Source organism: Eumetopias jubatus, unplaced genomic scaffold (assembly GCF_037043125.1).
Source record: "Eumetopias jubatus isolate StellerSeaLion01/CBP00866 unplaced genomic scaffold, mEumJub1_p1.0 scaffold_16, whole genome shotgun sequence".
Lineage (NCBI taxonomy): Eukaryota > Metazoa > Chordata > Mammalia > Carnivora > Otariidae > Eumetopias > Eumetopias jubatus.
This window is the reverse complement of record NW_028274822.1, coordinates 62,210,229-62,230,632: the sequence shown is the minus strand read 5'-3', so window position 1 is coordinate 62,230,632 and position 20,404 is coordinate 62,210,229. Positions and strand designations below refer to the sequence as shown.

The 20,404-nt window shown below is 40.9% G+C and overlaps 1 protein-coding gene across 1 annotated transcript in view; it reads left to right on the top strand.

Moving 5' to 3' along the window:
- AFG3L2 (AFG3 like matrix AAA peptidase subunit 2) overlaps positions 1-20,404 on the top strand; it is a 51,208-nt gene that overhangs the window by 970 nt on the left and 29,834 nt on the right. Inside the window, exons 2-6 of the mRNA XM_028089338.2 lie at positions 3,541-3,640; positions 4,241-4,318; positions 14,340-14,446; positions 14,585-14,737; positions 17,219-17,293. Coding sequence (XP_027945139.1) covers positions 3,541-3,640; positions 4,241-4,318; positions 14,340-14,446; positions 14,585-14,737; positions 17,219-17,293 — 513 coding nt within the window. The remainder of the gene's footprint in view (positions 1-3,540; positions 3,641-4,240; positions 4,319-14,339; positions 14,447-14,584; positions 14,738-17,218; positions 17,294-20,404) is intronic.

The window sequence follows — 20,404 nt, the reverse complement described above, 5'->3', positions numbered from 1 at the left end:
TGTGTTTAGTAGGAGGCTATTTCTCTGTTGGTGGTAACGAGCAGATACAGGGCTCCAACGTGTGGGCTACGGTAGTATGTTTTTCTGAAGTGATGATAATGTGTTCTCACGGAACAGCGGCAGTAATCTGTCAAGTAAAGGTTCATGTAATGGGTGGGTAGTCGATATCAGCTTTTTCAGCCACACAGTCTCTTGCTGTCTGCCGGCTTTTTAGAGACCAGCCTTGCATTGGTTTGCTTAGGGGCATAGGGGCAAAAGAACATGGTGGTTAAGGCCCTGAGTCAGTCAGTCACAGGAATCTGTCACTTACTAGCCAGATGCCCTTGAGGAAATTATCTCAGCCTCTCCGCTTAAAATGGGATGTTAATGGTACCTGCATTCATGATTTTCTTTGAAAATCTTGCCAATCTTGGAGCATCTTCATCTTTTTCTTACTCTACTGCCTTGCACTAGGCCTAACATTCGCATTGCGTCCGTGTTGCCATCTTACATTGTTTGTCCCTAGTGAATATTGGACTCAGACAAGAAACAGTTAGGGATCTGCCTTGTGAGTTTGCAGTTACGATGTCAGGAATCTTATCTGAACCCCCTTTCTGTTTTGAGTGGCACTATTGTCCTGTGAGTCTTGGATGCTGAGGTATATAAGGAGGTCTGTGCTGATAGCAGTAGCTGGCTGATTGGGGGGTCTGTGACACATTCCCTGGTGTTGCTTAGAAGATCTCTCTGGGGCTATTAGGGCATTGCTGTGCTACCTGTAGCAAGGGAGTCTGAAAGAACAGATTTGCCTTTAGGTTTGTGCTGCTGTTAAGGTCAGACACAGAAGTATGATTCTCAGTTTTTCTGGGGAAAAGATTTTGGTATGAGATGTCATTCTCAGGTTTATGCTCAGAGGAATAAGGACTGATGAAAAAGTAGCTAAAAAGTGCTCATACTGTCAAACATAAAAGCTAATCCTCTAATATGAGGTACTCTAAACTTATATTTTGTGAGTTGATACTTTTTATCTTATCCTTTGAGTGGGTTTGGACTAGATAAGCAGAGAAAAGTTTCATTGATGGTGCCCTTAGAGAAAATAACCTCAGAGTTAAAATCAGTTACAGGATTATTGCTAGAGGTATTCCAGGTCAACACAATTTGAAAATAGAAGGAGATTTATCGGTCAATAAATGTTTATGGAGTACATACCTTGGGCCCGATTCTGTACGGTGACATAAAGACTTACTTTATATGGTGATGTAAAAGAACCCTTACTCTCCAGTGGCTTTCAGAATAATTGGGAATGGCAATTTAAATCTAGGTATCACCATATGATTTTAACAGTGCTTTTACATACATTATTACATTTGATCCTCATGGTGGCATCCCTGGGAACTAGTTGTTTTCTCCCATTACAGATGTGTAACTGAAGTTCCTAATATGAGATGTGTTAAAGATCGTCGTTCAAAAAGTTCAGATTTCTAGCTTTAACAAAATTAAAAGTTCTGACACCATCTGCCTAGTGATTACAGGTCCTTCAAATCCCAGGCCTAGAACTTTTCTTATAACATCTGTAGGTCCCGTGAACATGTAATCACTTCCTCTGTGCTACCTCTCTTGCATATACTTAGAGGTTTTGTATTGCTGTGTATTATACCATCCTGTAATAGATTTGTCCTCAGGACTCTCTCCTTTGCACTTCTGAGTTTCTTAGAGGTAGGGATTGGTTCTGACTTCCAGACCCCCACCATTTACCAGTGTGTGGCCTGGAATAGATGGCTCAGTGGATCAGTGTGACTTGTTATCTTACCCACCTTAACTAACAGGTCATTTTAATCTGTACCCTTTATGGATTTGGTATTGGAAAAGCTTTATTCACTTACGATACATTATTATTTATTATCAGTGGTGGTTTCATAGGAAGTGTTCCCAGGGGTAAGGGAGGGCCTAACACAATAGAAGCTCCAAATTCTGTCGGACCAGCATTGCTGTCAACCAAGATCAGTGTCAGTGTTTCTGTCCTATTTTGCTGTGTAGAATTGTATATTAATTTGAAGTTAAATCAGCTCATGCTTTATTCTTTATTGACTTTTTTATTCACATCCCATAAAATTAATCATTTTTAGTGTACAATTCAGTGCTTTTTAGTATATTCACATGGTTATACAACCGTACTACTATCTAATTCCAGAACATTTCAACTAGTAACTGCTAATCTATAGTCTCTGGATTTGCCTGTTTCGGACATTTCATATGGGTGGAATCATATAACATGTGGCCTTTTGTGTCTGGTTTCTTTAATTTAGCATAATGTTTTTAAGGCTTATCCATGTGGTAGCATGTATCAGCACTTCATTCATTTTTATGGCTGAATAATACTCCATTGTTTGAGTATACCACATTTATCTCTTCATATCACTTGATGGACATTTGGGTTGTTTCCACTTTTTGGCTCTTGTGAATAATGCTGTTATGAACATTCATGTACAAGGTTTTGTGTGGACATGTTTTCCATTTCCTTGGGTATGAGTGGACTGACTGGATCACATGGTAACTCTGCATTTAACTTGTTCAAAGTGGCTGCACTGCTTCCCATTCCCGCCAGCAGTGCCCCATGAGTCTCCACATTCTCACCAGCGCTTTTTATTGTCTTTTGATTATAGTCATCCTGACAGACCATAAATGGGGCAACGCTGGTGGATACTAATACAAATGAACTTCTCTTTAAACATTCTCATATGTATTTCAAAGTTTGTTCTCCCCAGAAATGGTGATGATTTTTCACTTTGCCAAGGGATAGGATAACTTGAAGTTTTTCACTGTATTCGGATGTATCCCCTCAATGCACCTTGCTTTTAATTGTGAACCTAAAAATTTAATAGGGAGCTTGTTCAATTTGTTTATGTTATAATTCAGTTTACCTGGACTGTATTTAAAAAAATAACTTTATAGCAACATACTGTTACTTAAAGCAGAGATGTGTCTGTAACGGGACTTGCATAACCTGCATTCTCACCAGGATGACAATATATCAAATACCTTTAACAAATGTTGCTAGTGTAAGGATTTTTTTTTTAAGGATTATCAGTGATGTCGGACCATAACTTCCTTATCCTGGAACTAAGATGAATTTAGTATTATGTTTGCAAGCAGTGCTGTTGTAATTTCAGGTGAATAGTCTTGTAGTTTTACACACCCTGCAAACAAGACAGCATGAAGGAGCAGATTTTCTGTGTCAGTTTGTCTTTTGAATGCTACAAATTGATAATGCCAAAGTGAATGTGTTGGTGGAGGATAGTAATTGGGCCACAGTTCTAACCTAGGCAGGAGTTTGAAGTATTCTTGTCTTCTGGATCATAATTTATGTCTCCTGGGGAATAGAGTGCCACAGTCCTGGGCAACTGGAGGCCTCCCTTTTAAAGGGGGGAATCCCCTATGCTAGTGTGTAACCACCTGTTGAGGGGAGAAACATTTCATTCACTTTGAGATATTAGGAAAGGAAGTCCTCTTAAATGTTTTATCTTGATATAATTTTTATGCTTTTATTTATATGTCATGTTGCAGCTTTATCAATATGCTACAACTCAGGCAACAACCAGCAGAAATTCTCTTCTGACAGATGTAATTGCTGCTTATCAAAGATTCTGTTCTCGACCTCCAAAAGGTAAACACACTCAGTGTGATTATAATGTTCTATATTCTTGTTAAAGATGTACCAGGAGCAGCGTGCCTGGGTGGCTCAGTCGGTTGAGCATCTGCCTTGGGCTCAGGTCATGGTCCTGGGGTCCTGGAATCAAGCCCCGCATTGGGCTCCCTGCTCAATGGGGAGTCTGCTTCTCCCTCTCTCTCTCTCTGCCCCTCCTCCTGCTAGTGCTCTCTTGCTCTCTTTCAAATAAATGAAATCTTAAAAATAAAAAATGTACCAGGAGCAGGTGTTTACTAATAGATGCATAGCTGTTGTTTCAGGTTGACTCTTAAATTCTCTCTCCTGTAAGCCACCCCCTACCTACTTCTTTCTGATTGCAGTGATGAAAATGTATCCCCTCAATTATAACACTTTTATAGGTAATGAAATTGGCATGCAAAAGAGGCTTTTTTCTTTAACACCTCTGGTTATTTAAGCGTTGAATTACTTCTACATAAGAAATGCTACACTTTGAGCATAAGCGTTTTAATGATATATCAGCTTCAAAAATGAACATACAGACATAAAACCTGATGAATTTTAGTTTGAGGGTGTGTATTTTTTTTCTTTTTCTAACAGGATTTGAAAAATACTTTCCTAATGGAAAAAATGCAAAAAAAGCTAGTGAACCTAAAGAAGTTACTGGAGAGAAAAAAGGTACCTTTTAAAAAGATTATGTTTGAACTTACTACTTTTCTCTAGTATATGATGTTGCCAATCATTTTCACTGAACAAAGGAAGTGTTCTCTTTTAAAATTTTTATTGTTATGTTAATCACCATACATCATTAGTTTTTGATGTAGTGTTCCATGATTCATTGTTTGTGCATAACACCCAGTGCTCCACGCAGAATGTGCCCTCTTTAATACCCATCACCAGGCTAACCCATCCCCCCAACCCCCTCCCCTCTAGAAACCTCAGTTTGTTTTTCAGAGTCCATCGTGTCTCATGGTTCGTCTCCCCCTACGACTTACTCCCCTTCATTCTTCCCCTCCTGCTACCTTCTTCTTTTTTTTTCTTAACATATATTGCATTATTTGTTTCAGAAGTACTGATCTGTGATTCAACAGTCTTGCACAATTCACAGCGCTCACCATAGCACATACCCTCCCCAATGTCTGTCACCCAGCCACCCCATCCCTCCCACCCCCCCACCACTCCAGCAACACTCAGTTTGTTTCCTGAGGTTAAGAATTCCTCATATCAGCGAGGTCATATGATACATGTCTTTCTCTGCTTGACTTATTTCACTCAGCATAACACCCTCCAGTTCCATCCATGTCGTTGCAAATGGCAAGATCTCATTCCTTTTTATGGCTACATAATACTCCATTGTATATATGTATCACATCTTCTTTATCCATTCATCTGTCGATGGACATCTTTGACTATTGTGGACATTGCTGCTATAAACATTGGGGTGCACGTACCCCTTCGGATCCCTACATTTGTATCTTTGGGGTAAATACCCAGTAGTGAAATTGCTGGATCGTATGGTAGCTCTATTTTAAACTGTTTGAGGAACCTCCATACTGTTTTCCAAAGTAGTTGCACCAGCTTGCATTCCCACCAACGGTGTAGGACGGTTCCCCTTTCCCCACATTTCCCGCCAACATCTGTCGTTTCCTGACTTATTAATTCTAGCCATTCTGAGGGTGTGAGGTGGTATCTCATTGAGGTTTTGATTTGGATTTCCCTGATGCCGAGCGATGTTGAGCACTTTTTCATGTGTCTGTTGGCCATTTGGATGTCTTCTTTGGAAATGTCTGTTCATGTCTTCTGCCCATTTCTTGATTGGATTATTTGTTCTTTGGGTGTTGAGTTTGATAAGTTCTTTATAGATTTTGGATACTAGCCCTTTATCTGATATGTCATTTGCAAATATCTTCTCCCATTCTGTCGGTTGTCTTTTGGTTTTGTGGACTGTTTCTTTTGCTGTGCAAAAGCTTTTTATCTTGATGAAATCCCAATAGTTCATTTTTGCCCTTGCTTCCCTTGCCTTTGGCGACGTTTCTAGGAAGAAGTTGCTGCGGCTGAGGTCAAAGAGGTTGCTGCCTGTGTTCTCCTTTAGGATTTTGATGGACTCCTGTCTCACATCTAGGTCTTTCAACCATTTGGAGTCTATTTTTGTGTGTGGTGTAAGGAAATGGTCCACTTTCATTCTTCTGAATGTGGCTGTCCAATTTTCCCAACACCGTTTGTTGAAGAGACTGTCTTTTTTCCATTGGACATTCTTTCCTGCTTTGTCAAAGATGAGCTGACCATAGAGTTGAGGGTCCATTTCTGGGCTCTCGATTCTGTTCCATTGATCTCTGTGTCTGTTTTTGTGCCAGTACCATACCGTCTTGATGATGACAGCTTTGTAATAGAGCTGGAAGTCCGGAATTGTGATGCCACCAGCTTTGCTTTTCTTTTTCAGTATTCCTCTGGCTATTCGGGGTCTCTTCTGGTTCCATACAAATTTTAGGATTCTTTGTTCCATTTCTTTGAAAAAAGTGGATGATATTTTGATGGGGATTGCATTGAATGTGTAGATGGCTCTAGGTGGCGTTGACATCTTCACAATGTTTGTTCTTCCAATCCATGAGCATGGAACGTTTTTCCATTTCTTTGTGTCTTCTTCAATTTCTTTCATGAGTATTTTATAGTTTTCTGAGTACAGATCCTTTGCCTCTTTGGTTAGATTTATTCCTAGGTATCTTATGGTTTTGGGTGCAATTATAAATGGGCTCGACTCCTTGATTTGTCTCTCTTCTGTCTTGTTGTTGGTGTATAGGAATGCCAGTGATTTCTGTGCATTGATTTTATATCCTGCCACTTGACTGAATTCCTGTATTGAGTTCTAGCAGTTTGGGGTGGAGTCTTTTGGGTTTGCCACATACAGTATCATATCATCTGCAAAGAGTGAGAGTTTGACTTCTTTTTTGCCGATTTGAATGCCTTTGATTTCTTTTTGTTGTCTGATTGCTGTGGCTAGGACTTCTAATACTATGTTGAATAGCAGTGGTGAGAGTGGACATCCCTGCCGCGTTCCTGACCTTAGGGGAAAAGCTCTCAGCCTTTCCCCATTGAGAATGATATTCGCTGTAGATTTTTCATAGATGGCTTTTATGATATTGAGATATGTACCCTCTATCCCTATACTCTGAAGAGTTTTGATCAAGAAAGGATGCTGTACTTTGTCAGATGCTTTTTCTGCATCTATTGAGAGGATCCTATGACTCTTGTTCTTTCTTTTGTTAATGTATTGTATCACGTTGATTGATTTGTGGATGTTGAACCAACCTTGCAGCCCAGAGTAAATCCCACTTGATCATGGTGAATAATCCTTTTAATGTACTGTTGGATCCTATTGGCTAGTATTTTCGTGAGAATTTTTGCATCCATGTTCATCAAGGATATTGGTCTGTAATTCTCCTTTTTGATGGGGTCTTTGTCTGGTTTGGGGATCAAGGTAATGGTGGCCTCATAAAATGAGTTTGGAAGTTTTCCTTCCATTTCTATTTTTTGGAACAGTTTCAGGAGAATAGGTATTAATTCTTCTTTAAATGTCTGATAGAATTCCCCTGGGAAGCCATCTGGCCCTGGGCTTTTGTTTGTTGGGAGATTTTTGAGTACTGCTTCACTTTCCTTAGTGGTTATAGGTCTGTTCAGGTTTTCTATTTCTTCCTGGTTCAGTTTTGGTAGTTGATACATCTCTAGGAATGCACCCATTTCTTCCAGGTTATCTAATTTGCTGGCATAGAGTTTCTCATAATATGTTCTTATAATTGTTTGTATTTCTTTGGTGTTGGTTGTGAACTCCCCTCTTTCATTCATGATTTTGTTGATTTGGGTCATTTCTCTTTTCTTTTTGATAAGTCTGGCCAGGAGCTTATCAAGCTTGTTAATTCTTTCAAAGAACCAGCTCCTAGTTTCGTTGATCTGTTCTACTGTTCTTTTGGTTTCTGTTTCATTGATTTCTGCTCTGATCTTTATGATTTCTCTTCTCCTGCTGGGTTTAGGCTTTATTGCTGTTCTTTCTCTAGCTCCTTAAGGTGTAGGGTTAGGTTGTATGTTTGAGACCTTTCTTGTTTCTTGAGAAAGGCTTGTATTGCTATATGCTTTCCTCTCAGGACTGCCTTTGCTGTATCCCAAAGATTTTGAAAGGTTTTCATTTTCATTGCTTTCCATGAATTTTTTTAATTCTTCTTTAATTTCCTGGTTGACCCATTCATTCTTTAGTAGGATGCTCTTTAGCCTCCATGTATTTGAGTTCTTTCCGACTTTCCTCTTGTGATTGAGTTCTAGTTTCAAAGCATTGTGGTCTGAAAATATGCAGGGAATAATCCCAGTCTTTTGGTACTGGCTGAGACCTGATTTGTGACCTAGGATGTGATCAGTTGTGGAGAATGTTTCATGGGCACTAGAGAAGAATGTGTATTCTGTTGCTTTGGGATGGAATGTTCTGAATATGTCTGTGAAGTCCATTTGGTCCAGTGTGTCATTTAAAGTCTTTATTTCCTAGTTGATCTTCTGCTTAGATGATCTGTCCATTTCAGTCAGGAGGGTGTTAAAGTCCACCACTATTATTGTATTGTTGTCAATGTGTTTCTTTGCTTTTGTTATTAATTGCCTTATAAAAGTGGTTGCTCCCATGTTAGGGGCATAGATATTTACAATTGTCAGATCTTCTTGTTGGATAGACCCTTTAAGCAAGATATAGTGTCCTTCTTCATCGCTTATTACAGTCTTTGTTTTAAAATTTAATTTGTCTGATATAAGAATTGCTACCCCAGCTTTCTTTTGGTGTCCATTAGCATGGTAAATGGTTTTCCACCCCCTCATTTTCAATGTGGGGGTGTCTTTGGGTGTAAAATGAGTCTCTTGCAGACAGCATATTGATGGGTCTTGTTTTTTATTCCAATCTGATAGCCTGTGTCTTTTGATTGGGGCATTTAGCCCATTTACACTCAGGGTAACTATTGAAAGATAGGAATTTAGTGCCATTGTATTGCCTGTAAGGTGACTGTGACTGTATATTGTTTGTGTTCCTTTCTGATCTATGCTGCTTTTAGGCTCTCTCTTTGCTTAGAGGACCCCTTTCAATATTTCTTGGAGGGCTCGTTTCGTGTTTGCAAATTCCTTTAGTTTTTGTTTGTCCTGGAAGCTTTTTATCTCTCCTTCTATTTTCAATGACAGCCTAGCTGGATATAGTATTCTTGGCTTCATATTTTTCTCGTTTAGTGCTCTGAAGATCTCATGCCAGTCCTTTCTGGCCTGCCAGGTCTCTGTGGATAGGTCTGTTGCCAACCTAATGTTTCTACCATTGTAGGTAACATATCTCTTCTCCCGAGCTGCTTTCAGGATTTTCTCTTTGTCTCTGAGACTCGTAAGTTTTACTATTAGATGTCGGGGTGTTGACCTATTTTTATTGATTTTTGAGAGGGGTTCTCTGTGCCTCCTGGATTTTGATGCCTGTTTCCTTCCCCACATTAGGGAAGTTCTCTGCTATAATTTGCTCCAATATAGCTTCTGCCCCTCTCTCTCTTTCTTCTTCTTCTGGGATCCCAATTATTCTAATGTTGTTTCGTCTTATCGTATCGCTTATCTCTCGAATTGTGCCCTCGTGATCCAGTAGTTGTTTCTCTCTCTTTTTCTCAGCCTCTTTATTTTCCATCATTTGGTCTTCTGTATTGCTGATTCTCTCTTCTGCCTCATTTATCCTAGCAGTTAATGCCCCCATTTTTGATTGCACCTCATTAATAGCCTTTTTGATTTCCACTTGGTTAGATTTTAGTTCTTTTATTTCTCCAGAAAGGGTTTCTCTAATAACTTCCACGCTTTTTTAAAGTCATGATTCTGAACTCTAGGTCCGACATCGTACTAATGTCCGTATTGAGTAGGTCCCTGGCAGACGGTACCTCCTCTTGTTCTTTTTGCTGAGGTGATTTTTTTCGTCTTGTCATTTTGACCAGAGGAGAACGGACAAATGAGAGAACAAAATGCTAACAGGTTAACAACGTCCCCAACAAATGTACTCTATACAAATCAGAAAAGACCTGAAACCAAGGGAAAAGAAAGGGAAAGAAAGAAAAAAGAAAGAAAAAAAAGAAAAAGAAACAGATAAAAACAAACAAAAACAAAACAAAACAAAAAAACAGAATATGATCAAATATGATCAGGCTAGTGCATAGATCAGTGCCACACACTAGATTTTGGGTGTATTTTGGTCTGTTAGAAGAAAGTGCCTCCTAAAATTTTAAAGGAAGAAAGACTTATATATGTACAAAGTAAGGGTTGATACAATGAAGGGATGTAAGATGACTGTAAAGATGAAAATTATAAAAGGTTATATAAAAGGAATTGATAAGAAGCTGTTTGAAAGAAGAAAGAAGATTTAAAAAAAAGAAAGAAAAATGGGAGAGACTGTGATCAGGCAGGAGACTAGAACAAAGCCATACACTAGTGATTTAGGGTATATTTTGATCTGTTAGAAGAAACTGTATATTAAAATTTTAGAGAGAAGAACTTACATATATATGCCAAAAAATAAGGGTAACTACTATGAAGGGATAAAATAGGACTCTAAAAATGAAAAATAAAAAATGTTTTTTTAAAAAAGGGATTGATAAGATGTTGTTTGAAAAAGGGAAAAAGAAAAATTCAAAAAAAAAGTTAAAAAATTAACTTTGAAAAACTAACGAATCATGGTAAAAAAGCCATGAATTCTATGTGCAGTATTCCCCTAGCGCTGGAGTTCTCTCGTTCTCCTTGGTCTTCTTGGTTTGCTGGCTGTTCGTGCTGATCTTCTGGGGGAGGGGCCTGTTGCCATGGTTCCCAAATGTCTTTGCCGGAGGCAGAATTGCCCCGCCCTTGTTGGTCCGGGCTAAGCAAGCTGCTCTGGTTTGCTCTCAGGAGCTTTTGTTCCCTGCAAGCTCTCGGTACAGCTTTGGAGGACCAGGGTGAAAATGGTGGCCTCCCACTCTCTGCCCGGAGGAGCTGAGAACTCGGGGCCCCGCTCCTCAGTGCGCCCCCAGAGAAAAGCGGTCAATCACTCCCGCGTCCCCGGTCTCCGGCCGCACTCCGTGCTCACCCGGCCTGTGACTGAGCGTTTCTGTCTCTGGCACCCGACCCCGTGTGGAGTGTCCAAACCCAGCAGATCCCTGAGGTGCACTCCCGCGCCGCTCCTCCTGGGGGAGGGAGGGGCGTCTCCCCTGCTCTGCTGCTTGTTGGGTCCCTGCTGGAGGCGCAGTGGCCCAAGTGGGCCGCGGATCACGGTTTATGGCCATCCCGAGCTGCAAGCCCGCGCCTCGGCTCCGTCTCTGCAGCCGGCTTCCCCGCTCGGATACCTGGGAGCTCTGCTGCACTCAGGCACGCCAGGTCTTTCTGTGACCCTGAGGGTCCTGAGACCACACTGTCCTGCGCGAGTTCCACCCCGCGCTTAGCCACTGGAGTGACATCCCTCAGCGGAGCCGACTTCTAAAAGGTCCGATTTTGTGCTCTGCGGCTCTATCACTTGCCAGAAGTGGCTGACGGAGGCCCCCTCCCCCGCCGTCTATCCTCCCGAATATCGCCTCGGATTCACTTCTCCGCACGTCCTACCTTCTAGTAAGTGGTCGCTTCTCTGTTCAGAGAGTTGTTGCTACTCTCTTCTTTGATCTCCTGTTGAGTTCATAGGTGTTCAGAATGGTTTGATCCCTATTCAGCTGAATTCCTGAGATCAGACGAAATCCAGGTCTCCTACTCCTCCGCCATCTTGCTCCACCCCCAGTAAGTGTTCTCTTAAAGCAGTTCTGAAGTGGAAGGTTACAAGTACATGCAAAGTTCTACAGACCCTGTGTTTCATTTCACCTAATTTTTCTGTTCATATTTTCTTGTCATTTTTCAAATTGAATTAATTTAAGTTCACCTTAGAGATGACCAGTCATATTTAACTACAGATTTGGTCAATATATTTTATACATCTAAATTGTTAAGAAAAATCTTAGAAACCTAATACATGCATTTTTATCTGGCGCATATTTTGATATAGTGCAGTGTTTTTCAAATTGTTCCTCAGAGCCTGTCTTAGCTCAGGCTTTCAGATAGGGTTTCTTAGAGCTTTGTGGTTGGGAGGACTGTGTAGGCCCTGAGTCTCCTGTCCCCCTTTCACACGTGTGATAACATTTACTTTTTATTTTTTATTTATTTATTTATTTTTAAAGTTTCAAAAAGCAAACTTTATTGCAAACATTTCCCAATACTAACTAAGGAAAAAAGGCACAAAAATTCCTGTAATGTTTTAACTATTTTCTCCCTTTGAAAAAGGCATTACTCATTTGCAAGTCTAATGAAGAGGTCACACATGTGATAACATTTAGCACAATGCCTGGCACATTTCAGTTGGCATCTTTGTTTTTAGGGAAATGTAAGGAAAATTATAATACAGCCCTTGTTTTTAAATGAACTTGGATCTAGTCGGAGAGACAAATACATGCTCAGAGAATGCAGGGAGTGAAAGCAAGACCAGGGGCTAAGAGAAGGGAGAAGTGCTAGTGTGGCCTGCCTAGAGACATGGACAATTTGTACAGGGTTTCCCAGGGGCATGGTTGCTCGTCTTTTTATCTTGGTTTAGGGGCAGATTAAGGATAATAGGTCCATTTTTAAAATATAGCCTGTTGCATACTTTTTGCATGTGTGTTACTTTGTCCTGTCCCAGGAGTAGGGAGTCTTGTCAAACAACTTTAGAAATGCGCTGTACTGTTTCCCAGCCCTGCGCCTCATTACAGGTAGAGAGGCTTGCCTCTCTCAGACCCTGCCTCACCTAAGACAGGGGTGCAGAAGCTCCTTGTGTGTATCATGGTGGGGTGAACACATCAGGAACTCAGGGCTAGGTAGCTGCAGTCTCCCATCCTGCACAGTAGAGGGGTTGCTTCATCGTAGTTGAAGATGTTAGAGTAGTATTTGTGATTCTGTCAGAGGGGAGAAAAGTGGGGGGGTGGAGAGTGTTAATAGTATATTGGTTTCCCGGGGCTGCTGTAACAAAGCTCCACACCTGGGCATCCTAAGCAGCACAAACATTCATCTCACGGTTCTGGAGGCCGGAGGTCCAAGATCAGTGTGTTGGCAGGGTTGGTTTCTTCTGAGGGTCACCAGGGAAGGCTCTGTTTCAGACCTTTCTCCTTGGTTTATAGGTGACTGTCTTCTCCCTTGCCTCCTTCTCTCTGTGCATTTCTGTGTCCAAATTTACTCTTTGTATAAGAATGCCGATTATATTGGACTAGGATCTACCCATATGACCTCATTTTAAACTTGATTATTTTTCTCTAAAGACCCAATTTCCAAATAAGATCACAGTGGGCAAGGACTCTCAACATATGAATTTGGGGGAGGACACATATCAATCTGTAACAGTGACTAATTTTCAGATTCTTACAAACTAATTTTATGTGGGTAAGTTTTTTTGGTTGTTGGGTTTTTTGTTTTGTTTTTTTGGGTTTTTTTGGTAGTCCATTATCAAAATTATGCCTCGCTTATAAAAGAAACTGTTACGGTATTCACTTCATGGGAGTGGGAAGGGGGAGCACCTCCCTTTTACCTTTAAGTGGGCATTCAGGAATTCGTTTACCTTCACCTCAAACACAACTCTGTCACTCTTTCAGTGTCACTTGACACTGCAACCAACTTATTTACCAAGTTTATTAAGCTACACCTTTTTTATCTGTAAAATGAGTATAGTAGTGTACTTGCCAGCTTGTTAGCATATTGTGCAGGTATCACGGGATAGTGTGTGTAAAGCGCTGGCAAGCCCCCTCGAATGCTAACTCTCTGTTAGTCTCCTTTCTCATGGCAGACTGATGAGTTGCCGTAAGCTATTTCACAAGAAGCCCTTTTTTTTGGATTTGTATAATGTTTTGATTTTTTTCAAAGAGTAACTTCCCTCTCATTTTTGATACGACCCTATAAAATAGGGAAGATGGCTTTATTCACATGTTATTGTTCCTACTTGACAAGAGCACAAAGAGATTAAGTAAAATCTCAAGGTGTCAAGGTAATTTGAAGAAAAACTGAATTCCAATCCTAGATAGGCTTCTGATTCCTCAGTCAAGGTCAAAACTTGTTCTAAAGCCATAGTAACAACAAAATTGATGCTTCTGTCTCCCAGGAGGATAGCTATTCTGTGCTCAGTGACTTTTATACTTGGTTTAAATCTTGTTGAGGTACAGGATAGGATTGCCTTACAAAGACCCAATGTAACTATCAAATAACGAAGCTAATGTTTCGTGTGTGCCTGATGAAACTCTGCCTCCCTATTTTATAGTAACATCAAAGACGTGTATGTGAGTTATAACAGAGTGAAACAGTATTTCCTTCAAAGTCATCCGAACTTTGAATACTGAGTATTGTCACGACACCATAACACACGGGCTGATTCCAGAACTACTGGTTGATGAGTAGCTGAGACAAGGGGCGCTGAAGGGTTTCCTATTCCTGATTCCCAGAAATAAAAGGCCTACATTTATTTCTAAGCATATAATACAACAAAGAGGTCACAGCTATTAATAGTTGGCTCTGGATATATCTTAATGAAAAAAGATTAACAAGTTATTGTGAGACTTTTTGTAGTAAGTCGTTTATTAAACCATAGTAATGAGAACTTTGTTGAGAGAGATGAAATTCTGCGGTGATGCTCTCTGTGCTCTCTGTTGATGAACAGAATCAAAGCCAGCTGCTACCCCACGCCCTTCTGGAGGAGGAGTTGGTGGCGGTGGAAAACGAGGTGGCAAGAAAGATGATTCTCACTGGTGGTCCAGATTCCAGAAGGTGTGATTCCAGGCTGTGTATTAATTTGGAGGGTCTGGGGTGGCCCCAGGAGAGGTTGGGAGGAATTTGTGTCCAATATAGCCTAGATCATATTGTGACATTTTATTCTTGACAGAGACTGTCTCCTTCTTTGCCCAGGGTGACTTTCCATGGGATGACAAGGAATTCAGGATGTACTTTCTCTGGACTGCTCTATTTTGGGGTGGAGTCATGTTTTACTTCCTGTTCAGGAGCTCCGGGAGAGAAATCACATGGAAGGACTTTGTCAATAACTATCTTTCCAAAGGAGTAGTAAGTATTTTATGGGATGGGTGGTTTATAGTGGTTCCAAAGGTGAAATTCAGTAGATTGCACCAGTAAAGAAACAGTCAACTAGTTACCCAGCTTCTCCTGTTGATTTTTTTTTTTTTAAGATTTTGTTTATTTATTTGATAGAGAGAGACACAGCGAGAGAGGGAACACAAGCAAGGGGAATGGGAGAGGGCTCGATCCCAGGACCTGGGACCATGACCTGAGCCGAAGGCAAACGCTCAACAACTGAGCCACCCAGGCACCCCTCATCTTGAATTTTTTTAATGCTGGAAAAAGTACTTGCAACCAAGAACCCTGTTGGTTTTGGCCCAGCTGTCCCCGCATTTACCACAAAATCCTTTTCTTTCACTTCTACTAGAACCTAGCTTTTGACTTCTACTAGAACCTAGCCATCCTCCATCTCGTTTCATCATTTTATCATTTTCCTGTGCTCCTCGGTCACCTCTTCCCCCTGCTGGAGTGTGCCACCGGCTCCGGCTCCTTTATGCCTCCAGGGCTTTTAATCTCCCAGGGGCTTGGAATTGGTAAATAAGTGGTGAGTGCTGAAAGGGAGAGCAGATGGGCTCTAAGTGGGGGCCTAGGCAGGGTTGCCTAGGAGCCTTTGTCACTACCAGCAGGTCTTTACCCAGTGAGCCTCTACTCCAGTATCTTTTAGATGCTGTGGACTGTAAGACACGTTATTTTATGTATTCCTCAGAAAAATTTAGTAAGCTGCCAGTGAAACTATAAAATAATACCAACTGTCAAACATATCCTAATTTCTCAGAAGTTAAAATATGAAAAATGTCCACCTTAGAATTGATGAAGTGATAGTGAGAGAACCAAGCTGCTCTGTCACTGTGGGGAAATTATTTAACCTCTCGGTACTGGGCTTTTCATCATTGAAATGGATAAAATAAAGGTGAGATAGTAATACTGGTAGCATAAAGAATCAAAAGTTATTTTTATTTTTTTTAAAGGTTTTATTTATTTATTAGAGGGTGTGCAGGGGGAGGAGCAGAGGGAGAGGGACAAGCAGACTCAGCACTGAGCACAGAGCCCAGCCCAGGGCTGGATCCCAGGACCCTGAGATCATGACCTGAGCTGAAATCAAGAGTCAGAGGTTTAACTGACTAAGCCCCCCACGTGCCCCTCAGAAGTTATTTTTAAAGGTTGTACAGTAAGGTGAGGTTGGAAAAAATGGAATCGATTATTTACTCGGCTTTTTGAGGCAAATGTTTCTTGTGGAAGCCAAGGTATTTATGTATGTATCCCAGTTGTTGGGAGAGCCTGCTTTCTGAGAAGTAATTTGTGTCCGTGTAGGGAGGGGGCCGTAGCCATCCTTTGAGTGTGGTGACAGGGCTTTGAGGAAGATTCTTCAGAGAAGCATCTCCTTTTGGACCCACTGGTTCTTTGAAATCAGTCTGCTATTATCCCAGAAGTTTTATGGGGAGTAGAGTACTTTAGTCCTCCTTTCCAGATGGCGTGCCTTTAGGAACAGATAGTCCCCTGTCCCAGCTCCTCCTGGAATTACCCAGGGCTCCCTCACTTTCCAGTTTTGACTTGTACCTTTCAGACTTCTGCCAAAGCAGACTTAATGACAGGAGGAAGCAAGCCTCTTCCAAAGGGCTCATGCTCCAAGTCAACCCAGAACTTCGGGATGAGGTTTTTAGTGTCTTAAAAACCCTGTATAATTAGGACATTAAAAAAACAAGTTTATATCATTTTACACCCATAAAATGGCAAAAATTAAAGTCTTCTAATAGCAAGTGAGGATGTAGACCAATAGGAATATTTTGTTGTGCAGTGTGAACTGGAGAGCCACTTTGGAGAGCAGTTTCACAGTGTCTAGTAAAGTACGTATATCTTGCAACCCAAGCCTTACTGTATCTATCTACAGGTACATGTCCAGAGAAAGTTTTGAAGATGTGCCCAAGAAGGTATATGCGGCAGGACTGTTCATAACAGTATTGTTAGTGGTAGCCAATGTTTTGAAACAGCCTAAGTGTCTATTAACAGGAGAATGGATAAGTAACTTGGGGTGTGCTCATGAAGTGGAATACTGTGCAGAACTGACATGTCAGCAAGGATGAACCTCACAAATAAGATAGGAAGGGGAGAAAAAGTTATAGAAGAATATATACCAAGCAGGACCATTTTTAAAGTCCTAAAAACAGGCAACAGTGAGCGTATGTTTAGGGTTACATCTGTGTGTGGCACAAGCACCAGGACATGCTCTGGGACAGTCAGTACCTAATGCCGAGAATGGCCACCTCTGGGAAGGGGACATGACTGGCGGCTTCAACAGTGTTTGTGACATTTTTATTTTTCAACCCAGAGAGGGGGAGCATGGGTCCTCCCTATGTTGTCATTCTTCTTTGTGTGTCTAAAATACCATGTGCAGTTTTAATGTTCTTGAGAGAATATCTCAAGTCGTTTCTGTAAATTTGTGTCTAAATATTTAACTTTTTAAAATTCCAGGTAGACAGACTGGAAGTCGTCAACAAGCGTTTTGTTCGAGTGACTTTTACACCAGGAAAAACTCCTGTTGATGGGGTAAATGATTTTATTAATTGATGTGGATTAGCTATAAATTAACTTTTCAGATTTAGAGTTGAAAAGCAAGCATTCCTCACATTGCAGTAGCTCTGTGCACTGGGGATACCAGAATTAGGCAGCACAGCACTTGCAAATTTCACTAACATCGGTAAGAATGTGAACGCTGTGTATGTAGTTGTGTTATGAAGACTAGGTCAGTTTTGGTTTGGTTTTTGGTAATCATTTGGCTGTACATTTAGGAAACCGTGAAATCCCAGTTTTCAGTGTTCTGATATCGTCTGTGATTTTTCAAGACTGAGAAAACAGTTGTTTGGTTAGGGAAAAACTGTTAAATCTGCATTGCTATATTTTGAGGTAGCTTTTTTCTAGTTGGTTTAAGAAGCATTCTGATCATATCTCTCCCAGCTGTTATGTGATACTGGATTATTTTAATTTACATTTCTTTTCCCATTTCAAAAATAGTATGTGTATCCAGTCCAATCAGTTTGAACTCTATTCCAGATACCCTAGACTGGGTTGAGGGGATTGTGGGGGAGGGCAGCAGAGGGGCAAATGAGGTTCCCAGGGGATCCCCAGCCTTTCCCAGGCCTGCCCCCGAGGACTGTCCCTAGTCCCTTGGTGTCCTGCTATCTTACCACCCTCCCCCAGGGCCAGACCTCTTTACCAGGTTGCATCCCTCCTTCCAGATGATTTTGCTTAACGGTTTCCTAGTCATCCTGCCTGGATGGGGCAACATTTAAGGAAAACTAGAACTGATGGTGACCACCTCTGTCTGAAGCACATCAGTAAATAGAGGAGTATCTGTAAAGCTGTGTAGCTCTGGTATTTCAGTCACTTGTTGGAGTGAGTTCTTTTACCTGCCTTCATTTCTGCCCCCCTCCCCACTGTCTTTACCTTTTATGATGAAATGTTCATTAATAACCACGCTACTTTTTTTTTCCCCAGAACTATTCCTCAGAGTTTTAGTGCTGGAAATTAAATTGGCACTCCCTTTCAAGAGGACAATTTGGCAGTGTATATCAGCAGTTTTGAAAGTACGCACACACTCAGTAATGTTGCTTCTAGGACTGTATCCTAGGGAAATAGTTAAGGTTGCATGTAAAGATGTCTATACAAGGATGTCCTCCAAAACATTGTTTCTAGAGTGGAAAATTGGAAATCGATAAATGTCCACAGTAGGCACCTGGTTAATGGTAGGGGTTCCTCATTTCCCTTGCTTTAATCTCGCCGCTAGACTAGTGGCTCAGCGGGACAGTCCTCTTCCCTAGAGGGCAATTTTTACATCTAGTATTGGCATGCACAAACATTTATATATTGAAATTCATACTATTTTATTATAAATTGTTTTCTTTTTGTTTCTCCTTTCTATTGCAGTTAAGGTTTTATATCAATTTCAAAATTGTGCATGTGTTTCAAGATTATAAAGGGGATATTATGAAATCTTGAAGGAATGGCATCAAAATTGCTAATAGTGTTTGTCCCTGGGTGTTGACGTTACAGATGCTTCTTATTTTCTTTATTTTTATATTTCCTTAGTTTTCTACAGAGGGCATGTTTAATAAAAAACTTCATTTTGAGCTCTCAGAAACAGAAGAGTTTCAGTGTCCTGCTTATAGAGTAGCAATGTTAGTTGTTGCATTGTATAATCACAGGCTTTGGAGTCTGACAGACTCTGCCTCACATCAGTTCTACTCTTTACTACCTATATGGCCTAAGTCCCCTAAACCTGGATTTCTTTATAGCTGAGATCAGAACAGCAATAACAGCTCTTTAGGGTTTAGTGCTAAATGAGATCATGAACCTCAGTGGGGGTGTTCGAACTTCAGTATGTCTAAGAATCACTTGGAGAGCTAGGACCCACCCTCAGAGGCTCTTAACTAGATCTGGTCCCCAAATCTGCTGCTGAGCCTTTATCTGCCCCGAATCTCTAATGTGATTCATGCTGCTAGCACAGTGTCCAGCTGATAGTAGGTGCTAAGTAAGGGAATGCTCAGTCACGTGAGGTCAACCTATTATTGACTTGTTTGGGGGCTTGTAACCACAGGAATTTTGTCGCTTTGACAGTGAACTACTCAGCAAGGACTGTTATTATATAATATAAAACTTAAGAAAAAGTACATGTATTACAAAACTTACTCTCCATCTTTTGTTTTTAGATACTTGGAGAGAAATATCAGAGTGATATCCTCCATTCAGTAGCACTGGTTGGTGGGAGGAATATAGGATGACATGTTACTCTATTCTGTGAATTGTCTTACGTTTTATATCCTAGATTTATTGTTTTGATTTAAAAAAATCTTTTAAAAGCGATTACAGGTTTAAGGAGGAACAGGGTCTTTTTGTGCTATAAAATGCAACTACTCACTGAGTGCTTAGTGTGTATATTAGAAACTCAGTAAGTGTGAGTTATTGTGGTAAGTATGTGTGTGGTTGTAGAAGAGAGGCAGTGTGACGTGCCAGTTAGGGTCGCTGGCTCAGGACTGCTTGGGTTCAGATCCAGCCTCTTAACCAGATTTGTAACCATGGGCAAGTGAAGTCACCCCTTAGTTTTCTCATCTGTGGGGTGATGGGGACGGTAAGAGGGCTGATCTCCACCCAGTAAACAGCTAGAACAACGGGGAATACTTACGTGCTCGAGCTGGTGGGTAAGTAGCCGTTGCCTCAAACCCTTCAGCTGTTCCCCCCTAGGGCCTCAGTAACTCACCAAATCAGGTGAATAGAAGAGTAATGTCTGGCACAGCGAGGTACTCTTCTGTTGTCATTGGGTGGTGGGGGTGCCTTCCTAATGTTCAGATTTTGAATGTGACTTCTGGTGATAGTACCTACTTCTTAGGGTGGTTCTGAAGATTGAAGGAGTTCATGTCTATAAAGGACTAAGAACGATGCCTGACACTTAGTAAGTGCTCAGTAAACTTTAGCTGTTGTTACTGTGTCACATTAGTTTTTAGGCAGCTGAGACATATGTGGGAAATGAAGAAGAGGAAAAGGACACATATTTATGAAAAGGATTGTCTTTTTAAGTAGATTCTTCATTTGTTTGAGTTTATAGTTGTAGAACCACTAAGGAATATTGCTTAAGAAATGCTTATTTGCAAGGATTGCCAGGTG